General features: G+C 35.7%; 1 protein-coding gene across 2 annotated transcripts; it reads right to left on the reverse strand.

Annotated features, from left to right (window-relative positions):
- Positions 1-625: 625 nt before the first annotated feature.
- Positions 626-22,414, reverse strand: LOC140793653 (DNA-directed RNA polymerase I subunit 2). 2 transcript variants are annotated; one of them, XM_073145276.1, is made up of 27 exons: positions 22,115-22,414; positions 21,937-22,010; positions 21,732-21,851; positions 18,256-18,332; positions 17,637-17,700; positions 17,061-17,131; positions 15,709-15,786; positions 15,577-15,622; positions 14,358-14,538; positions 14,216-14,268; positions 14,051-14,124; positions 13,814-13,931; positions 12,697-12,781; positions 11,750-11,862; positions 9,816-9,943; positions 9,659-9,738; positions 9,078-9,319; positions 8,833-8,994; positions 8,550-8,714; positions 8,378-8,452; positions 6,609-6,712; positions 6,458-6,533; positions 5,253-5,381; positions 5,005-5,148; positions 4,532-4,744; positions 3,987-4,241; positions 626-1,434 (listed from the first exon to the last, which is right to left on the reverse strand). In XM_073145276.1, exons 1-27 carry the CDS (start codon positions 22,272-22,274, stop codon positions 1,021-1,023), a joined length of 3,501 nt encoding a protein of 1,166 aa, XP_073001377.1. In that variant the 5' UTR covers positions 22,275-22,414; the 3' UTR covers positions 626-1,020. The 2 variants fall into 2 exon arrangements, with proteins under 2 accessions (XP_073001377.1, XP_073001378.1); XM_073145277.1 differs by lacking the exon at positions 5,005-5,148.
- Between the last annotated feature and the right edge of the window lie 1,060 nt (positions 22,415-23,474).

Below are 23,474 nucleotides of genomic sequence, written 5' to 3' on the forward strand. Positions count from 1 at the left end.
GCACAAGGGTGGGGATTGGGTGAAAACGGTATCGGATATGGGATTGAGATTTTCTATCCATCTTGATATTTAAATTTATATATGCGTCCGACTAGTCTATATTAATGTATATTAAAAAATATATTCAAATCAATATATGCATATCATTAATTTAAAATATTATAAAAATAATGATGTAAAAGATGAATCTCTAATCTAGTATCCATAGTTATACTTTGATGTATCGATATGGATATGTATCTTGCAAAAATTAGTCTAACTATCTATATCTAGATCTGTACTCGAAGAAAAAAGATAGGGGAGTACACAAATTGCAATGATCCGTGTAAAGTCCCTTTTTCACCCTGGGTAGGGTAGAAGTACACAAAATTGCAGGGAAACTCTGACATAGCACTCTTTGAGAGGAATAACGATATAACGATTCACCTGCTATTTTCCTTCTCCTTCCAAATCTTCTACCAAATCAAGGCGATTACAGATACTGCCATTTCTCTCTCCAAATCTTCCAGCAAATCAAGGCGATAAGCATCTATAACCCTGAAAAAGTTACAACACTTTCTTGGAAAGAGATTTAATTATGAGACAAATAACACTTACTTGTAACATGTAAAATAAACTATTTATCTGATACCAAATCAAGATATTTTTTTCTTCATATACACTATCAAGGAAACAGAAATTGTAAAAATTATTTTACTCTTTATCACATGTTTGGGCATACCATGGCACTTTATACAGTATAAACTTAAAAATTACACAGACACATGAGTGTAATGTACCCAACTACGGATTCTCTTTCTAAGCTAAGTTACAAATTGCCTCTCATTGTCTATAGGATTACTTCAACAAGGTACCATGAGTATCATTCTTGATGCCAGCCACTCTGGAACTAAAGTAAAAGCTGAGTTCACTCCCCCCCTGATCCAAAGAGAAGAGCCTCAAGGATTTGCACACCCAAATGTTTTCAGCTATGGGATGACCAGAGAAAAGATCCCAGTATCTTCTATCCTTTTCTCAGTTTCAGCCACCTTCTTTATTACTCAGCCGAAGCTCCATTTTTATGTTCATTGCAGCTAATTCAGAGGCCAAATACTTGAAAACGTAAGGCATTGCAACAGTTTCCATCCCCTTTTTTGTTTTACAGGCATGGCATGTGAAGCTCTTGGGAGTTCTTGCAGGTGGTAGACCATGGATCTCCCGCACTGCCCTTTTTTGTGGCTGGATGGTGGTCGCCGTCAATATGCTTCCACAATATGAGCAAACATCTGCAATGTGATAATCAGAGCAAGAATGGAGTCTGTCATGTAAAAGATAAGCAGCTCCATGAGCCAGAATCGCATCACGTTCCATTTCACCAAAACGGATTCCTCCACCGCGTTTCCTTCCTCCTATTGGCTGTCTGGTTATCTGGTCCACAACTCCAGTAGAACGAACCTATGTATAGAACAACAGTGAGCAGAACTCTATCCATGGCAATTGAATGTCAACACTAGAAGTTTGTAATTTATATAATTGTAACTCAGATAAAAACTTACGCAGCTGTTGTTGGTTGTATGCCTGTATGGTTTGTTCAGTGGCAGCAAAGCTACCTACTTGATTCTGGTTTTACAATTTGATCTTCAAGTTATAAAGCCTGGAAGATCTATTTATTCTTGTTATTCCTTTGCTTGTGAGGATAGTAGATTTATGGAGCACATCCATCCAGTACTAGGAACTATAATATTTCTTAACCGACTCAACATATAGCACCTTTTACTTGGTAGTGAATTCCTACATGTACAAATTTAAAATAGCCCATGTCTAGTATGAATAGCAGAAGGAACTGTGGATCAGGTTCTGTAAGGCAAGCATAGACGTTCCAACACTACCAAAAAGGTTCCAGTTCATTCACGCGAGGGTGGTAAACAAGTTGTGTCCTCCAGATAAACAATAAAAACTATCTTAACATGAGTTAAATAAAATCAGGTTAAGATACACAAGAAGACATATATGACGCCATCTCTAGGTGGCACATAATCGCGGAGCCATATGGACAGCCCTGCAATGTGCTATGCGTGGCTTTCGCCTCTCTCAAGTCTCGACTATTTCACTCCCATATCTCTCAGTTTTCTAAATTTTTATTAAGTATTTGACAGTTAATATATTTAGTTGATACATATTGATATTTCTAACTTGTTAGACAGGATTATTAATCATTATGGTTATTTTAAACTGCTTTTAAAAGTAAATTGCACATGTGTCCATATTACCATATACCATCTAGGTGTTAGGCAGTAAAGTGACCGCTCGCAATCTCTGACTGCCTTTAAGAGCATTGTCTATACAACATAAGCTGTACTAATTGTTCTACAATAGTACAGTGTCTACTTATTATAAAGTGATGCTTGAGCTTTTTATGAGCGACATAAGCAAAAGCATGAAAATTCACATATTCTGCCTTATCCTAGAACATATGGATTCATCATAGAGTAAAAGCAAGAAGAAAAGAAAAGGCTTATCGCAAAGAACGAGCATTCTCAGAGTATTTGATTGGCATTCTCAAAGTATTTAATTAACTGGTAATCCACCCGCTAGAGGTTGGTATCATTTTTGTAGTTGTAGAAAACCTAAGGAATGAGTGCATCCTTTAAGGCCAGTTGTAGGGGCATTTACGGACTGGCAACAGTAAGTTCAGATGGAGGGGATCTATCCAACAAAATTCTCCTACACTTAGATGGAGGAGAAGTTGACTACATTTAATACAGTAGTTACGTTCATCATGGAACGCTGACATGCCAAAGAACCAAGTAAGACACAATCAATATCACAATTAAGAAGCAAAAGTAAAGCACAATTGAACTAATTTTCTGTTTTCCATTACTCAGCCTCACTAGGTGAGCCACCTACATCAGAGCCTGATAAAAGCTGTTCATCGACTTCCTACTTATAAGTTCAACCAGACATCATTTAACCCTCACATGTGAAGGCTAGTTATATGGCCCAACTATTCCCAACCTACACATTCCTTACGTAGATATCTTCAATGTATGCCTAAAGTATCCACATATTAACAAAATGCCGTTCTTCTGATCTTGACCTTCATTGAAGTTATATTGGCATTGTTTTCCTTTTGAAAACAACAGTTGTTGTCAATCGGATTAAGATGATCAAATTTAACAATCAAATCACATGGTTGTTTTGGTTTTAAAATAGGGCTTGTATGGGATTGTTGCAACTGATTAGTTCATCTCCTACTCTGAAATGAGAAAACTAGTTTAACTTTAAAGAAGCAGTCAAACTTTGTCATTCTCTTCTTTCTTAAAAGTCTAAAACTAAGTCCAAACTTGGAGAGCATTAGATAGCTAAATCATAAGATTCATAGCAAAACCAGATCTAGGAAAGAAGACAACAATAAGGTTTGACTGCAATGAAAATAACACTGTAATTCACCGACTAAATATACTAAACATATTTCAATTTCAAAATTATGAATACATTCCCATCATTTAACTCGATGAATTATTCCCCATGACAATACTTAATTTTCCTAGGAAAACAAGGTATCTTTTCAATTCACCATGAATGAATTATCTGTCATTTCATCACAAGAACATTCTGCCTAGCCTTGACATTGATCAGCAACATAGACCTTGAAGAATAATGCATTATGAAAACTATTTCCTCCATCTTAATAAGAAAACAGAAATGCCAAATTATGAAGGCCTTATGCTGTTTTATTATCTTTGAATTCAATCGCAGATTCCTGATCAATTAAATAGGATGGAAATAACCAAAGTCACAACTTCTGTAATCTACCATTCTATCGTAGCTCGCTGTCCTAAATGCAAGAATCTTTTTGGCAATTCTCGACTAATTTTTTAATAATTTAACTGCATATATTGGATTTGCAATAATAGAAAACAGAAGCATAATTTGTACTTTGCCAGTCTACAAAGCGCCAAACCAGGAAAAGAAGATAGAGATGAAGTACTAAAAGAATAGCTTACCTGAAATTTATCGGAGACCATATGTCGTAGACGTTGATAATAAACGGGTCCAATGAATATCTCGCAAGTTAACTCTGTGCCAAAAACTCCACTATAAAGAACCTCCAATCCATGATAATTGAAACCATAAGATGCCAGCAGCGGACCCAGTTCATCAACTACAGAGCTTGATTTTGTTGTCTTATCTTCGTTGGCCTCCTTGACTGAGGCAGCAAAAGGAGTTGCATCAACAAATTTTCCATGCAGACTTCCTCCCTACCAAGAAGAGTTTCCCTTCAGGATATTGAGATAAGCATATGAACATAAACTACTATAAGGTAGTAGAAACTGAGCATGAGTAGATTTCATTATTAAGCTGCTAAATTTAATATAGCTCCATTAAGTTTTGTACCATTCCAACAGGTGGCATAAGAACACTAATTCGTAAAGTTGAAACCAACTTCACTGTTTTTACAATATGAATGTAATAAGTTGGCATATGCTTAAGAGACTTGTACGCCATGAATTCTCTGCAATAGGAAAGGAAGAAAAAGTAGTATTACTACCTTAGCTGCAATAGACTCTAAAAGCATTCCTATGGTCATTCTCGAAGGAAATGCATGAGGATTGATAATTAGATCCGGCCTCATCCCAGTAACTGCAGAAAATGGCATGTCTATATCAGGCCACAAATAAGAGCAGACACCCTTCTGCCCATGTCTGCTGCTAAACTTGTCACCAATCACAGGATTTCTAGTGCGGCGGGTGCGTATATTCACCTGAAAGAAGGAAACAATGTGTTATAGAAACTGGAATACTGTTGACCGTGTTAACCTGTATATTGTTGTAAAATATAGAAGATTTCCTTCTCTAAAAGAACTCCTAAAAAATTTCTATGTAAAGAGAATCAAGATCAGCAGAAGTGCAGAACCAAGTAAATTCATCTCCCTCTGGTAAAATGCATCAAATACATATATGAGTCCCTCCCTATAGATAGATAGGTAGATAATACATGTGGGTATGGAACGATAGATTTTACCTTCTGCATGTAACCTTTTGAGCTAGTACCATCAACAGAAACATAGTCTATAAATACTGGCTCTGAACCCTTTAGTTTAGTAGGTTTTGTTACACTGGTTAGTGTGTTATATGAGCTATACAACGGCTCATTTGGATATATCATCTGCCCACACACACAAAAGAAACAGAAGTAAGTGCATTTCCTGATTGCTCTACATAAAAGAAGGGAAAATAACTATCCTCTAACACAAATAAGTGAATAACTACCTCTCCAATGTATGGAAGCCCATCTGAATCAATTGAGGAGGAGTTCATGTTTCTATCATTGCTCCTGGCAAAGATTTCTAAAATGTGATCTCCTCCGTCATGCTTCTTTGCCAAGTCGATGGATTCTGTCTGCATAACAATGAAGCCCATGGAAACCAGAAATGCTCTTAGTGGTTTTATCAAATTCCAGTGAGTAGAAATTAAATCTGGATGAAGACAACTGGAATATTTGCATAGATAAGTGCCAAATTCATCTTATTAGGAAAGTTACCAACCATATACCCAACATACAAAGATTGCTCTACTTATCCTTGAAACTAAGACAGAAAATGTAGTAAATTTGATAACTCTAATGTAGGAAACATAAATCATAACCAGTGTACTATATTCATAACAGTAAGATATGTATAGAAATCATACTGATATCATGGGCTCTTAGAAACTAGGCTCAAATGATCTAAATTTGATAAATCTAACATAGGAAACATAAGTAAATCGTAACCATTGTACTATATTCATAACAATAAGATATGTATACAAATCATACTGATGTCATAGGCTCATAAAAACTAGGCTCAAATGATGTAGATTCGGTGATATAGCCCCCAGAAGGCTCAACTTAATCCACCACAATGGCCAAAACTTTATCAGAAGTGGAAAGGCAATATTTACGGTGTAATAGATGTTGTAAACTTGTAATGTATGATTGTTCATGACAACAGTATATCTACATGAGCTTTTCTAAGAAAACAACAGCCAGATTTACATCTTCCATCCTCCAGCACTCTTCCTATGTACTGTGCCTTCAAGTCTTTGGACAGTACAAATCCTTGGACACATTAATATTTTCACCTAATGTTACACAATTTTTCACTTCAATCAATGCCTTCCAACTTCACAGAGATTATATAGAGAAACAGTGCATATTTTATAGTTGACAGTAATAGAAGATAAAGTAACAGTAAGAGGATGTTAGCAACAAATGCACAAGTTTTTCTACCATAGTACAACCAAGGACAAAACAAGATAAAATCAAACATCTCTTTATTAACACAAAATTTTAAGCAATCAGATGCATCATGCATAAAATATATAAGGATGTAGTTTATCAAAAGAATTGAAAACATGGTAACTAAGAAAATTAATGATATGTAATGCTTCTCAGCAGATGATTGCATCAGCAGATAGGTCAAGAAGAAACAAACCTGATATATATGACCACGAAACATACCACGCTCAACAGATGACTTGTTCAAAATCATTGCATCCTCCATATCATAACTAGAGCAATGACAAACATTTCATATAACATCTAAGTTATAACAATGAAACTACGTAAACAATGATTAAACATACCCTGTGTAAGCAAGCACTGCAACAATAGCATTTGTTCCTGTTGGGAATTCATCCATGGAATATTTGCTATACGTAGCAGTCCGCACAATTGGTGATTGAGGAGTCTAAACAAGAGTATTTAGGTAGTGTTCATGCAAAGAAAACAATAAAATATTATTTGGCACGAAATATTGGCAAATGTCAAAAAAGAAAAAGGGATGATCAGAAATAAGGGAAAAACAAAATCCAAAAAGAAATAAATATTAACAAGCATTAGACAAAAAACAGTAAAATAATAAGTAGCATAACGGCAGTAAAAACAGATCCAGAAATCAACATACTCAATGTGTCTAAAAAAATATATTAGAACTTGGAGTTTGTCACTGGGCTTAGAGATTGTTATCGCTCCATAAATCTATTCAAATTCACAGTTGGGTCAAGTGAATAAATGGATAATGCCCTATGGTTACAGCATTGGGTAAAATAAATGCAACAAGCTTCAGCCCTTAATTTTATTAAGTACAAGAGCCAATTAGATGTTAAGAGTAGAATAATTCAGGGAAACTTTTCCTAAATCAGACATTGAGCAATAAGAGGTAACTACAATATTACCAATAAGGCAATAAGCTAACACAAGAATACTATTTACTAACCTGGCTCTAGATTAAGCACTGACAATCCCTTAAGCAAGATAGATCAAAATACCAAATAAAGGACAATGCTAGCAATCTAGTAACATAATCCAACTATATGATTAGGGAAGGGTAAAGTTTTCGAATATCAAAGTGTTACATTCAACACAACATCTGATGAAACTTTTCAAAAGCTCAGGGTTTTGTTTGGTTTGGTGAAGGCGAGAAAGATCTGATTACCTCCAAGCATATACAGCGCATCCGGAAAGCCGGCTAATAAGGCCTTGTTTGGTTCAGGCTAAACCCTGAATTTGATTAATTTGTCTCATTTCTTAGTCTTAATTTTTTGAAGAATAAACTTGATTAGATATGAGAAAGATAAAAGGATGTTTGGTTATCGAGCCAATTTAGATGTCTCTGAATCAGTTCAGGAGGAATCCCTAAACTCAAAGCAAACAAGGCCTAAACTCAGAAAGGATATATAGACTAGTATATAGATCTGATTACCTTCAGCCTAAATTTGCTAATATAACCACTCCCCAGGAGCATATTCTTCCTATGTTCTCTTTCTTATGCCCATGTTCCTTTCCTCTTATGATGCTAGATGAAGTTCAAGATCACGCAGTAGATAAATAGTAGCATCTTCTCTCCTTTTTGGTATATTTAAGCTCACTAATTCTTTCTAATAAAATCATAAGCCAGAGAATTTCCTCGTCTTTACAGATAAAAAAAAGTCTTACCAAAGATGTGAATCTTAAAGTATCATGATTTACAGGAGATATAGAATACCAGTACCATGTGCACATTGTTTTACATGATCTGCAGTAATGAAAACAATGTAGTTTCTAGAAAATTTAAACGTTGCATGTCTATGGAGAAATAATGAATTACAAAATTTACAGAGGTTGATGTAGAAAGGGCGAAGATATGATAATAGAACCTCAATTTTTCTGCAGATTTTCGTAAGTGTTCTACTAAAAAGAATACCTATATGCACTATGCAGACAAAAATATAAGGCTGAAATAACAATGAAGTTAATTTAATTATAACAATAAAGCGTTCTACTAAAAAAGATGAGAATGTAGCACTTTTATCTTTATTATAGGCCAACATCAATGGCCCTCCAATGGAATGGAAGATAATCAGATGAATTATACCTGAAGATGATATGATTTGACATCTGTCCTAAATCTTAAAGCTTGGGATGAAAAACCCATTGTCTGTTTTGCCATCTAAAGAAGAAAGATTAAGACCACACATATAAAAGAGTTAGCACCATGCAAACATAACTTCACTTTTCAGAAGAACTGTAAAGAGAAGGGAAGAAACCTGGCACTGATACATGTTGCGAGGACTTTGATTGTGATCAGACCAAGGTGTGAGATTGGCAACTACACTAAGTATTGCAGTTGGGTGAATCTCTTCATGTGTTGCAGGAAATGATTCTCTTCTTCCACCATCACCACCATCTGGACACCTTATTTCCATAGATGCCTAAGTGAATCAGCAAAAAAAAAAAGAGAAAATTGTCAGTTTAACCATGCATAATAGGAATAAAATAACTAATCATGTAATAAAGAAGATACAAAGAAAAGATGAAATTAAGTTGCACCTGTTCAAATGGACCAATAAGCTCGATATTTTGACTTCCATCAGGAGGCGAAAGATTTCTGACTGGCCGAACAAATCTAGCTGGATTTGTGAAAAGATACAAACCAGGATAGGCCCCACCAAGACTCAAAGGTACGTAGCCTACTTCCAAATCCTCGGGGATCTGTAAAAAATTATCATCACCAACACTATTCTTAATGCACAGAGAAGCAGAATAACAAATAAGCTACAAAATTGAGGACAGACCCCTGAAAGTGCAAAAAGTTTTAAACTTCGGAGATGAGCAACTGCTTTTTCTACTTCACTGGAAGCAATAGAGCCAACAACACATCCATCCAATAGAACATGAAGGACTTCTGGAGGACCAGCCCGCTCAAGTTTTGGCAGTAGTGGGGTCATTCCAATACCAACCAAAACAGTCAAAATAGACATTCTTATTTTGAGGAAATCTTTAATTTTTCCATCTGAGTTGTAGAAAGATGCAACACCTAGAAAAGGCAGATATGTCACTGTTAGAAGTCGCACTAGCAAAACAAAAACTGGCAATGACAACTTGAAAGTAAAAGAATGGCCACATAAATTCCAAATTTGACAGTCTCATATTTACTGAAGGACATATTCCTCTTAAGAACACATGATTTATCACATGCGAACAATATCCTCAATTGCCAATTGTACTAGATGGACACAATATTGTCAGAGTAATCAGAAGGCTTCAAAAGAACAAGTAAGGAGAAGAATCTAAGTATTTATAAGCATACAAATATGAAGGAGTACCAGAAGATGGCCAGAAACAAAGTAATGTAGCAGAAAAAACAAAATCTTACGGCAAGCAGAAGTCATATGGTTTAGCAAACCACAAGGTTCCCCGTCAGGCGTATGAACAGGACAAAGGAAACCCCAGGACCTATCAAAATTTCAGCATAACATGAATCAGTCAGACAGCAAAATTAGGTGCATCAACAGAACATTAAGATAACATACTCTGGAAGCAGCTTTCGTACACTTGTTGTGCGCATTTTTGCAAAAGAAGCACCTCTATGTACAGCACGAAAATGTGAGATGAAACGACAATAGTTGAGCCGTTCTGCCTGAATGGTCATGCCTTCTCTCTGTTGACGTATTAGAATTCAGAATATTATCTAATTGTCCAAACATTATAGACAAAATCCTACTCCCTTGTGAAAAAATTGTATAATTTAACAATCAACCATGTAAATGACTAGAAGTTGTAGTCGCAAGGAACTACTATTGCTCACTGTAATTATCATTTGACTATTAAGCTAAAGTATCCAATACCAGATGACATTAAGAGAACATAGCAACGTTCTAATGAGAATCATGTCTACACTTAAGAGGATGTTGATATCTACTGTTGAAATTCATTCTTACTAGTCAAACCACCTTCTCTATATCGATAGGATCACTGAACAACATAAAGCTAACATTGAAAAGAACACCATGATTCCTGTGAAGAGTAGATAATTGACATGTCTGACCAGATTATTCTAGTAGAATTAGTATCAAAGATTGCCATGCCGACACTAGTTTGATCCTATAAAAGCATATTAAGCCTTCCTACTAGTGAGAATGGACTTGCATAGGCTTTTCACAGTCCCATGGAGGAGCCAGAGGAGTGAGGAAAAACAACTGACTTTTATCCAAGTGTTTGTGGTTCTCATTTTATGATCAACAAATAAATTATTAGCTCCAACAACAATACATAGTACTGAATTTTTAGCATCAATCAAAACTACTATGAACACTCACATAGGGAAATCATATCATTCTAGTTGATAAGAAAACTGCTGATAGTTAATGCCTATAAAGGTAAATCTTGTAAAAAGGCCTGCATGTATGTATGCTTAGAAGACGATGTGTAATTGTGTACACAAGCAGCCAATAACTAAGAATATTAGATAATCTAAGGTCTGGAACATGAATGTAAACAAAACAAGAGATTCATATCAGTCTTCGGCACAACGAGATCCATGTCAAGCAGTTACTTGACCAATCTTGCGGTCCACCCATTTTGAGTCATTATCTCTTTGTTATTAGCAAAGCGAACTGATATTTGGCATCTGAATATTGTTCATGCTTTAATCTTTAAATCTGTTCCACACAATCTTAAACCCCATTTCCCATCTCCTATAAAATTTGGGATGTATTTGGAAAAAAAGGGAAAATTACATCCAAACCCCTGAATTATTGTTTATTTTCACATAAACTCCATTTATCTTCTGTGGGACTTTAACCCCCTCAATTTTGTAAATCTCCCAAATGTCTCTTATTTTAGCTGTCCATTTGATTTTTTTTTTCATTAAAAAATTCTCACAGATTATCATGTGGTCAATTTTAGGTGCTCTGATTCTGAGGATCATTTTACCCTTATTAAGAGGAAAGAAAAAGTGAGAAGTTGATGGTAAATGGTAAGTTATCATTTTTTTTTACCTAACCCGTCAAAGGGGTGGGAGATATTAAATAATTGAGGGACCAAATTGTCACAAAAAAATAAATGAGGGAGGCTATGTGAAAATGAACAATAGTTTAAGGCATCACTGTATAACTGACCAAAAATATTAAGAGAAGAAATTTTTTTGACATGAAAATGAAATAGCTTTATCTAGTTATACCGATGTTGTCCACAAAAGATAGAACCTAGAGATACATTAATATCACATTGTGAACATCAAATTCAATCTAAATTAGAAACAATTACTGGAAGTAATATAATGAAAAGAAATAGATAGAATAATGTATAGAGGGACTCTCTTAATGATCTACATGCTTTTTTTGTACAAGCAATTAGATAATAATTCTAATGATCAAATCAACAACTGTGAAGAATATTGCCGCTAAATGATGAACGCTTGAAAATAATAACAAAAAGTGATATATTGAAGAAAAAAAAAGAGTACCTGAGGTAAATCTAGACCTGAAGATGTATTTAATCTTCCAATTTTTATCATACTTTCCATGGCTCTGCCTATTGATCCAGAACTTCGAGCTAAAATTTTCTTAATCTGCAGCACTGTATGAAAGACAGGTTAAGGTATCATATTTCCTAAAAGGCGAAAACACAAAAATTCAACAAGTTGTAATTACTACAAAGAAGATATTGTATGCATGTGTTCTCTTGCAAAAATTAGCAGTAATGGAACAATCCAAGTGCTTTCAAGTTTCAGATTATTAATTCTGATAGACATGATGATGACTTGAAAAGTTTATGCATATTTTCACCTTAAAGAACTCATCAATGATCAACAGAAGCAAGGGGAGATGCACATGGTATGAGATTTGAGCTAAACCCATTTAAACATTCGGATATTTATTCATATCAGCTATAAATCTGGAAAGTGCTTTTCCAACTCTGATGTTCCAAAAATCCAGCATGTTCATTTAGATAACATAACTGTTAATATGTATATTCTGGAACTCTGCATGTATGTTGGCATTGTTTATGTCTAAAAATAGAAGCCTATTTGAATCTATTCCCAAATAACTTGACGTGTAGTCATCAAGTATATTCTGGAACTCTGCATGTATGTTGGTATCGTTTATGTCTAAAAATAGAAGCCTATTTGAATCTATTCCCAAATAACTTGACGTGTAGTCATCAAGTTAATATTTCAACATAAGACAATGATCAGCCGTTCAAAAGCATCCAAAAGAAATCTGAGTAAACCATGATACGTGAGGTCGCAAATATAGTCACAAAAATGAGACAATGCAAAACATAAATTTTCCAAGCAAGGCCTTCCAGCAGAAATACTATACTGAATTTAAGTAATTAATTGTCAGTTTCTGATGCCAAAAGGGCCATAAGCAACATACAATTCTTAAATTGAAAGTTATAGCAACATACTGTTCTTAAATTGAAAGTTATCTTTCTTTGCAATCTCTTCCTGAATTTGACGTCTTGACTTATTCAACCAATCTTGAAGTTTCTCCTGTAGTTGCAACAAACTCGGCCATCAAAGAGAATTAAAACCAGAGTTTCGAAATAGTGAAACTTCAAAATATGTAAAAATTTCTTCAGAGCCTAGAAAAGAATCAAACTGTTTCAGCTAGGAACTCTTTCAGATGAGATAATTTCTCCAGCGACGGATGTGGATAAAGGATGACTCCAGGAAACCATTATTAGGTAAAAGAAATGCTAGGATAATTTATTGGCAGTTTGACACCCATAAAAAAAAAGACCAGTGTTCTAAGAGGCTTCCTTATTTTAGCCACCTAGATCTGGCAAAACAAATATGCCTAGGCAAATGTAGAACAGTAATTGACATTATAAATTTGAAATCGACAAATAAAAATAATGTGTGAACAATAAAATGGAAACAACTGAAAGAATGAAAAGAAGATCAAACATGACTTCTTTGACAATTTCAATCAATATTCAGTGTGACATTGTAATATATAAAGAGCAATGGTGAAGTTCCAAAATTAATCTAACAAAAGAATCAGGCATACCAAGAAAATAAATATGGACTACTGATAGAAACAATTAACAAGTAGGAGCACTATTTAACTTTTTCAACATTTAGGCAGCCAGCCAGCTGCATTGTGTATGCAAATCTATTACCATAGGCAAGTTCATCAGATACATATCTCCCCAACCAATGACTCATAATAGATGAAGCTGATGCCTCACAATGCAGCAAGAATTATATGCATTCTGGTGCAAACCATATTTTAGAACAGTGTGAAATTGCCAAAAATACTAAAAACACTTCATGCATTTGGCTGGCAACAGGGTAAAAAGTCATGAATTAGCATCAGAATATTCTTCTTGATAAGTGGCATTCTTTAAAATTAAAGAACAAACAACATCCCAAACAATATACCAGGAAAAAGAAGAGTTGCTTAAACAAACGAAATAAGATTCCAAAACAAAGTAATGCAGACAATTACTTTTTCAATTTTTGGACTTGTTGATAAGGTGAATGCAAGCTTCTATAAAAAATCAGGAAAACAAAAGACACCTTGAGGTAAATAGCAATCAGGTGCCCGGGAAGCAAAACCTCCTGATTTTGCAGTGCATCAGGGTTATCAGGCGCAGCAGTTTGATCTACAAGTGCATAGAGTTTCTGCAGCATAAATCTACAGCCACAAGAGTATGTTAGCACAAGAAGATTAATAAACCAAGAATAATAAACAAGAAAAAGAAAATGTAAATAACACTAAGGAATGAAATTAAGAGACGGAATCAAGTGACCAACATAAGTAGATTGAACTTGTCGTGGTTGCTGCTAAGATGCACAAATATAAAGTCTCTAAGGACAGCTTCTGCAACCTACATGACATTGTATTAAAAATAAGGGTTTCTCCATGTATCAGGGGAACATAGTATTAAGAATACAGATAGAGTAAGGTGCTTAACGTACAGTTTCATGACTTTCTGTTTCGAAGCCATCCATGACAGGTTGGAAGTATTCTCCTAAATAATAACATCACCACATAAATAAATTAAAAAGAGGATTAAAACAGCCATCACAGCTAGCACAAAAACTTATGAGAATCAAATACCAATATGCCCCAAGCACTGTGACCGAGTGAAAAGCGACAACACCCTGACTTCATCAAGAATTATTTGTGCCCTTTCACCTATGAGCTGCGTGCCAACCACACCTTTTTCTCTTTGATACTTATCGTTGTAGCAGCATGTTAGGCTCACAAAGATTTCGCGGTCATTAGTGTCAATGAGAGCCTGGAAAAGTGAATTTGCCCAGGTCATGCAAGCATCTATGCAAGTATGAAGTACATGAAGGTAGACGAAAATAAAGTGAGTAACATTACATAAAAGTATAAGACAGCACAGTAAGTCTGCAACCTAATAATTCTAAAAGATGCATGAACTAGATAAGGCAAGAAAAGGTATGAGATACTTGGGTGGTTTCAGTAACACTAACTGACAAAACTTACAAGTAGCAAAAGAACTCAACTTAGAGCTATACAAGACAACCAGTATTCTGCAAAATAAGTGGTAAATAAATATTTTAGTCGACCCAATCTTCAGGATAACCATAAGAAAGTTTCTTATATGATACATCATTCAAAAGCCTCTCAACTATTTATAAGTAATCCAAGGCAAGTAGTTTACTAAACCCAAACCCTTCACATCTCTCTCTCTCTCTCTCTCTCTCTCTGGAGTTTACTAACTCAAATTTTATGTTGTTGCATTTCTTTCAGTTTAATCTTTGGGCTGTAATATTAAAAGGTCAAGACTAGAACTTTGAATCACAAACTTGACAAGAAAAAAGTTTGCTCAGTCATGTTTTCTGAGGGTCATGCTTCTGAATCTATAATCTGAACATTGCAATATCTCTATATTGAGAATAAAGTACTACTTCCAGAAAGCTGTGCTGACATGTGAAAGCTATGAAATAGAAGCTAGATTTTACAAAACCTAATAAATTACTTTGTGCAACAACATTGTGCACATAGAAGGCCATCATACAAGCTTAAATGTTCACCTGAAGAACTCAGGTTCTTAACATGAATAAAGCTGATAAGTTAATATCAAAGACTGCAAATACTAGGACATAATATATTTTCAAGCGTGGGCACCACTACTTCTCATCTTGTACATAAAGCAGAAACACATTTGAAAGCTCAAAACCCACTCAAGACTACACACCAAGATGAAGAAAAAGTATTTCAAACTTGAAAGTAGAAAAGTTAAGAACAGTAGATGTTTAAAATTTGACGAGAAAAAGAAGTGACAATAAGCGCCTAATGTACACACCTTTAAAACAATCCCAACAGGAAGCAAGAACTCCCTCCCTCTTATCCTATAAACATAACAAACAGATAGCACCATAAATATCAAGATTTTGGAATTTGGATAATTAGAGCATATTGATCTATGAACAATTACCAGAATCCAAGCCTTGCACTTCCATTTAGAAGGTAATACAACTTAAGCGTCACAGAAGACTGATCATCCCGAACACATCTACAGCATAAAGGATCAGCAGGTACCATAAGGAGATCATTGATATCAAACTGCCAGACAATCCCAGCTAAGGGATAATATTTATTATACAAAGTCACAAACTATTAGCTACTAAGGATAAACAAGGTCAATTTATCAGCAATATGTTGAACATTGAAAATTACCTAATGATCACTAATCAATGATCCAAGAATATAGAAGGAATTGATTTTTCACCAAAAGCTTTCCAGCTCTTTGATTACTGTTTGGATGCCATACAACCATTCTAGATTTTCATAAAATCAAACATTTATAAACATTAATAAAATTCATCAAAGCAAACACTACATATATAAAGACCAACAGAATTTCGGCAATGCAAATGAATTCAATCTAATTTTCTTATCAATAGTATGATACGAAAAGATTACTTTCCAACACCCTAGTTGCATACTTGACGGTTCCAATTATTTTCTAACTCTATAAAATTGACAGTTCCCACTTAATTACATCGCATGGGAAAATAAGCATGACCATTTTTCTTTTAAAATTTAAATAGCTTGAACACTTTCAATTATCATTCTCATGGAACATAAGAATTCTTTAGATACAATAATTTGATCTAGGAGAAGCTAACAAAAGATTTGAAAACACTACAACACTTACCATATGCAACTTGAATTTGATGCTAGATTGTCCTATGCATACAGTAAACCAATGTTATATTATGCAATAGAAGAGAACTTCAGTTAATTTTCTGTTCACAATAAAATCTCAATCAAACATGCTTTCACAAGATACTGGGAAATAATTTTTTAACACTGTTTACAGATGGATTGCCAATTACCAATCCATTTTGATTGCTGAAGGAAGAACAAGAGTGCCAAACAAACTGAAGAAAGCGAGATGTTGATAACTTCAAATTATGGAGTGAGCAATACTTTTGGTTACCATATCACTACAACAGAAAAGAAATCAAGTAACTGGCAATAGCTTACACTGCTTGAGGAAGTAGCAATAAACTAAAATATAGTGACTTTAGTCTGCTGTTTATAATTTAGCACTTTTCACATATTATACCCTCTGCTAAGCTGAATGTGACTCTTTAAAAATCTGTTGCAAACACTAAATTCTTTCCAAGGCTTGAAGAAATAAAGATATTTTTTCTATTATTGTCACCTGATATTACAAGATAGAAAGACAACATAATCAAAAGTCCTAAATACACAAAACATAGAATATCCAAAATCAATAAAAGTATAGCCAATTATGAAATATGAAAGCAAATTACACACCTTATGACCACTGCTTTATCACTGTACCCAGCTCCTCGAGCACGAAATGAGTTACGCACCATAGCCATTGGCTGAAATATTATATGTTTATAAGTAGTTGAAGGAACCACAAAAGGAAAGTAGATCTTGTGCAAAAAAGAGTATAACAAAATTGCACATATTACTTCTATTCAATAGAATAATATGAACAAAAGATTGTGCAAATTACAGTCCACCCCTTGTGGTTTGGCCCAATTTGAGTTTACACATTCATACTTCAAACTTCCCATAAAGAATTAGTGATCCAAATATTGGAACAAACGTAGATTGTTGGTATCAATATTTCCTAGCATAAGCAAGATGTTAAATGACCAAACTAAATGTATCATCACCAAATCAGACTGTATACGAGAATAACTAAGTAATTTTATATCCCCATTAACTGTTGATTAAAGGTTGCAACTTGACATGGATCACAGGGGAGTTAACATTTAAGCTTAAAATAAATGAGGGTATATTAAAATCAGGCCAAACCATAAAGGTGTAAACTGTAATTAACTCTAAAAGAATTTGAAAGTGAAGAAGCGTGCGTCTCACATAGTTACGCTTTTGTATGATAAGAAGACGAGCAAGCCTCTCCAACCCATTACAGATAAAGTACCTAACAAGGATTAAGAAAATATATAAGAATAAGATAATCAGGGATAAAAGATGTACAATAATGTCCCAAAGTACATTAGAAAACCCGATAAGCAAAAAGACACTATTTGATTTGCCAAAACTGGCCTAATTGTCATATGATGGACTAAAATGAATGTCTAAAAGAACTACCAGAACAAGCTACAGTTCTAATGACTTCTCTTTTGACTTGATTAGAGATTATACCTTCACTTAACTTGGACAACCTACTTCACACTGTCTTATCATCAATTAAATACAAGACATGACAAACAATATGCCAAACATATTTTAGCTCACAAATGATCTTGACTATGCAATAATCTAATATGACCAGAATCTGCTCATAAAATTAATGAGTCACAACGTAATCACACCTCTGTATAGGCACTGAAAATAAACTTCATACAGTGAGTACAAAGCAAAATCTAGTTATGACAGAAGCTAAGATAATCAACACAAGTGCCAATCAAGATAGAACAGGACTCAAGAAGACCCTGAAAGGCTGAAACCAGTTAAGCATCAAAAGCATACTCACCCTCCCATCTCAGTTGCCTCCTCCTTATAGTAAACTAGTTTTTGAGGATCAGCACCTCTTAGATGGCATAGCTTTGACTGCAGGAGAAGGAAATAAGAGTAAGGAAAACATACACAACAATACATGGGAATCCAGTTACAAAATGAACAGGATGAAGTATAAAAAGTGGAAAGTCAGTAATGAGATTGTTCATAAGCTTCGGTATCACGCCTTAAATGATATCGATTAGTTTGTATTGAACACAACTGCACATGTTCCACCCACAATAAGAGGAATAGTTACCGAATGTGACAAGTGAAACCTCATGAGCCTCTCAAGCAATGTTGTTAAATGGAAGTGTCCATCATCTATGATTCTCACATAGTAGACCCTAAAATTCAGAAAACTCAATTGCACTAGCATCACATTCAATGCCATAGACTTTGGTGAAGCCTAGCAATGCAAAAACTGGTGGGGATGACATAGCTTGCTTGAGTTAAACAACAAATGCTTGCATCAACTCGACCATCCACACAAAATTGTCTTTCTTCAACTCATCCGTCAGTTATGATGTGCAATTTTGATGTAGATGTGGATGAACTTGCAGTAGTAATAGGCAAGTATGAGGAAACCACGAGGAGCTTTGATAGTCTTCGAGATTGGCCATGCTCGTATTCAAGCAATCTAGCTTCTATCAATGAAGACACCTTCGTAAGAGAGTATGTAACCCAGATAGTCCACCTCGAAACATGCAAACCTACATATAGAGAGCTTGACATGTGGTTGATGTTGCCAAAGCGACTCAAGTAATATGTAAGTGGGATATATGCTCGTCCATTCCACAGCTATAAATGGGGTGTCATTGAAAAATACCAAAATGAATTTCCATAAATAAGACCAAAACACATTATTCATTAAGGCTTGAAAGGTCGATGGGGCATTATTGAGACCAAAAGGCATTACCAAAAATTCGTAGTTTCAAAATGTCCTCCCGGGAGACATATTTGTGGCACCTGGAGCAAAGGTCCAACTTGGAGATCACACCATGCAGCTCATCACATAGATCATCCATCACAAGTATTGGGAATCAATAAGGGGGAATATTTACTGGTATATTATTAGCTAATGAGATACTATAGTCATGAGGTCGACTTGGTGGCAGACCTTTGGGTGGAGCAAAAATTTCATAAAATTGGATGAGAGCTTGGATAGGTGGTAGAATATTGATGCTTGGGATGTTGGGAGATATGGAGTAGTGATGGAATAGGAAGCCACGTGCATGGTTTGGTAGCAATGTTGCATGATGGCACACTCTCCATGTGGCACTCCCTTAATATAACATGGTTGGTCCTAGATCTTGAATTCCATTTTTAAGTTTTTGAAATCCCAAAGGATATGATCTAATGTACATAAACAAATGGCTTCTAGCACAGCATCACAACCAGCCATGAAAGCAAATGAAAATCAATGATAATAGATGTACCTTAGAGTTGCAGCAGGATGTTCTTTCACTGGCCTTCGCTGCGAAGTGTTTCACCGTTGGTTACTACTATCACATTCATGGAGTCGTTGGCAAGCCTAGGAAGTCCTACTTTAATGGCAACACTTGGATCAAGGAAATTGTGCGTGCTCCTACTGTTTATTAGCATGGAGATTTGTCGTTGAGTTAGGAGTGCCATGATGTGCATGGTACTTGCTTTTTGCATACCCGTCTATGCATGTAGCGATGGCAAGTTGGGTATGGGCAAGGTCAATGGAGACATCCATCTCTAACTCTAAGGTGGATTCCTCTATGAATTCTAGCAAAAAGGGTTTGAGATTTGCAACGGCATTCCAAAGCGAATTTCTCATCACAATTGTAGCATAGCCCATGTTCCCGTTTCATCTCTGCAAAAGTGTGCTTCTTGATAATTGGTGTCAGGCTCTTAGTGGTAGATGAAGAGAGTATATTTGCAGTCAGCCAAGCTGATGTAAGGGCCTTGCGACTTTGTTCCTGCATGTGGACCAACCCAATTGCTTCGATGAGAGACACTAAGTGAAACAACTTGTGAGGGTCTTATGACTTTGCTCCCACATGAAGACCAACCTGATTGCTTCGGTAAGAGACGTTGTGCGAAACAACTGATGGTGTTTTGTATCTCCTCCTTGAGGCCACTAACAAAGGTGTGCGTTAGAAAACAATCAAACTACCCATCGACCTAATCTACAAGGGCTTTAAACTACTCTTGGTATGCTACAACATAACTTATTTGTCGCAACTTCCTGAGTGCGCCTTTGGGTTCGTCATACTCACTTGGACCGAAACAACGTTTGAGTGCCTTCACAAAGAAAGTCCACTCATCAAACATTCATGCATGTTGTAGATACTTGTAGTATTAGAGGGCCTTAACCTTGAGCGAAAATGACACATAAAATACCCTCTGAGGCAAGGAAATATTGTTCTGCCTGCAAGATCCACCCCGTAGGGTCTTCTGTACCATCGTATTGTAGAAGCTCGACCTTGGTTGCCTCAGTGGTGATACCCTCATCATGATTAACTGAAGAGGGGCCGAAGATGGTTGTGAACGATTTTGGGATGCCTCACGGATCTGTTCTCGCAAGCTCGCCATTTCTTCTTGAATTTCTTCCACAAATGTCTCCATGGTATTGGATTGTTGCTCCATTGCTTTAGTATGCTGCACCATGATTTGGAAGGCCTCTCGTTGTTGGTTTAGAAGCTCGAGGACATCACGAACTCGCACATTGGTGGAGTGACTACTATTTGCCATGGCAAAGGAACATTGGTTTTAATACTAAATGATATCTAGATATCCAAATTCGAGATGTGTGTAGCTAAATTCAAGATGGAAAATCTCCTAAGGCAAGGTTTCTAGCAAAACAGCTCTCCCATAGTCCCATTTCTCTCTTTATTTGCCTAGTTTTAGTAACACCAATACATGCATAGGAGTGGAACTACCTCCCTACAAAAGAGGAATTCAAGCTAAAATATAGGATCAAGTACATACCCATTTCTTATCTAACAAGAAAACAAAATGAACGGCTAAAGATCCACTCTTTATTGGAAGGAAAAAAACTGATTAATTTAAATGAACAATGGCGTGGCTTCTACCATATGCCCCATGCTTGCATGTAGCACAACAACTTGCATGCACATATCACATTATACATGGATTTACTTGTATTATGTATATCTCATGTTAAAGTGGGTTACTGTATCACATATCACATTCTTATTCTTCTAACAAAATCAGAGGTTATTTTATAAACCCTACCTCTTTGAACATATAAATACATGGAAATATTTTACAAAAGAATCAGTACAGCCTCCCCTTTCTTCCTAAATGTTCAACAAGAGACAATCACCTGTGATACTGCATCTAAATCTATCTTCAAATAACAATCGCAAGTTCCCTTTAATCACATTAAGCAAATCAGCCAAAAGCATTAAAAAAAAAAAGATAATCAAATAAGAACATAAGATCGTCATGCAATCACACCTTCAGCATAATGGGTATACGCCCAAAATTGATTGTTTCTCTCACGGCAGCCCCCTCATTGTACTGCAAAATAAGAGCCACCCTGAATTCGCCTGCATAAGACGTTCTCGCTTGCCTGCACTGCTTCCATTGAACCAAGAACAGCGTCAACCCACAAGTAGTCCCACAAAAATCAAAATCAGACAAATTTGACAAAGCCATTAACCTCAAAGGGGAAAAGGGGTGCACTCAACCGGCCTTCCTTCATCGGCGGGAGCACGTGGGCCTTCTCAAAGGATAGTATCGAATCTCCGTCAAGGATCAATGACTCGTAGAACAGCAATAACAGAAAAGAAATAAAGAAAGGAAGAAAGAAACAAGAGGAGGATGGTATCGAAGGATATTTCTAAGCTTGGATCCGGTAGAGGGGTCGGAGATCTCAGCCGGGCGGATGGAGAGTATAGCCTTCTCGAGGCCCTCGTCGAGGAAGTAGTCGAACGACTCGATGTGGGGGCGGAAGAGGTCGCGGAGAGCCTCGTAATCCGGCTTTGACTTCGATGCCATCGCCGATTAACGAGAGGCCAAGCCTTCCTGGCACCAATATTGTATATTGGAGGACGTAGATAAGTCTCCGGCAACGGGGTCGCCGCCGGCGGTTAGGAAGGGAAGATAGACGAAGGAGAAGTACAATGGTTTTTCCGGCGGGAAGTGATAAAACCCTAGAGAAGGGTTTAAGAAGCAATGGGCCCACAAAAGTATAAAGCGTGCGGTACGGTATTTATACTACACGTAATTGGATCCAAATTTTCAGATTCGATATGGGCTATCGGGTTGAGATCTTAAAATTTTATCCCCTCACCCCCACCCACCCCCCCCCCCTATCCGGGCATTACTTTCCTTGAAAAATTCCTAGTATTAATGTTAGAAAAATATTGGTTTTTAGAGTTTCATATTTGCATAAGTTAGAAGAATAGGTACACTTTGAGCTAAATTAATTTCACCATTAAATTATAATTAATAATGTGTGGGCTCCACTTAAAACTTAGTTCAAAGTTAATAAAAAAATTCATATCAAATACATGAAATTACTAACATGCTCTTCTTTGCTTTGCTTAAAATATAAAACTTTACTTATTTAAATTAAACTAATTTATTGGCCCATTAAAATATTCCAGCTCATAAATAAAGAGGAGTGTTAAAATATGAAATAAAAAAATTATCATTTTATGACAGCTTAAAATTTTTTAGAATAGTTTGTAAGTTAATGTATAGAACGTTTAATTGAGGAGTCTAAGACATAATTAACCCAAGTGTGCTTCATTAATACTGTAACATGTGACCATAGTAGAAGATGTACATTGTCATGGTTACGAGACTTTTGACTAGCAATTACCATCAGTCCCCTAAATTGACATCATTGGAGATAGTTTTAGTGACTCAATCTATTATTTGTTCAATCAAACTAATTTTTTTTTAAAAAAAGGCTTGACAGTAGATAAATTTTTGTGAATAGTTTGCACGGTGGTAACAAAGTTGACAAGTAATCAAGCTCATTAGTAAATCTCGTCTCCTCTTTTATCTGAAGGAAAAAGATAAATCCAGTCGAAGATTGGAGAACCTCAACATTGATCTAAATAAAGATTATATCAAATCAAACGTATATCAATATTGAACACAAAAGGAAGGGCAAAAAAATTCTTAATATGAGGACTAAGATGCGTACATCTTCAAAATAATCTGGCACTTGAGGCTGGAATAGAACAC

This window comes from Typha latifolia, chromosome 8 (genome assembly GCF_019914945.1).
Source record: "Typha latifolia isolate L0001 chromosome 8, TyphaL0001v2, whole genome shotgun sequence".
Classification (NCBI taxonomy): Eukaryota; Viridiplantae; Streptophyta; class Magnoliopsida; order Poales; family Typhaceae; genus Typha; species Typha latifolia.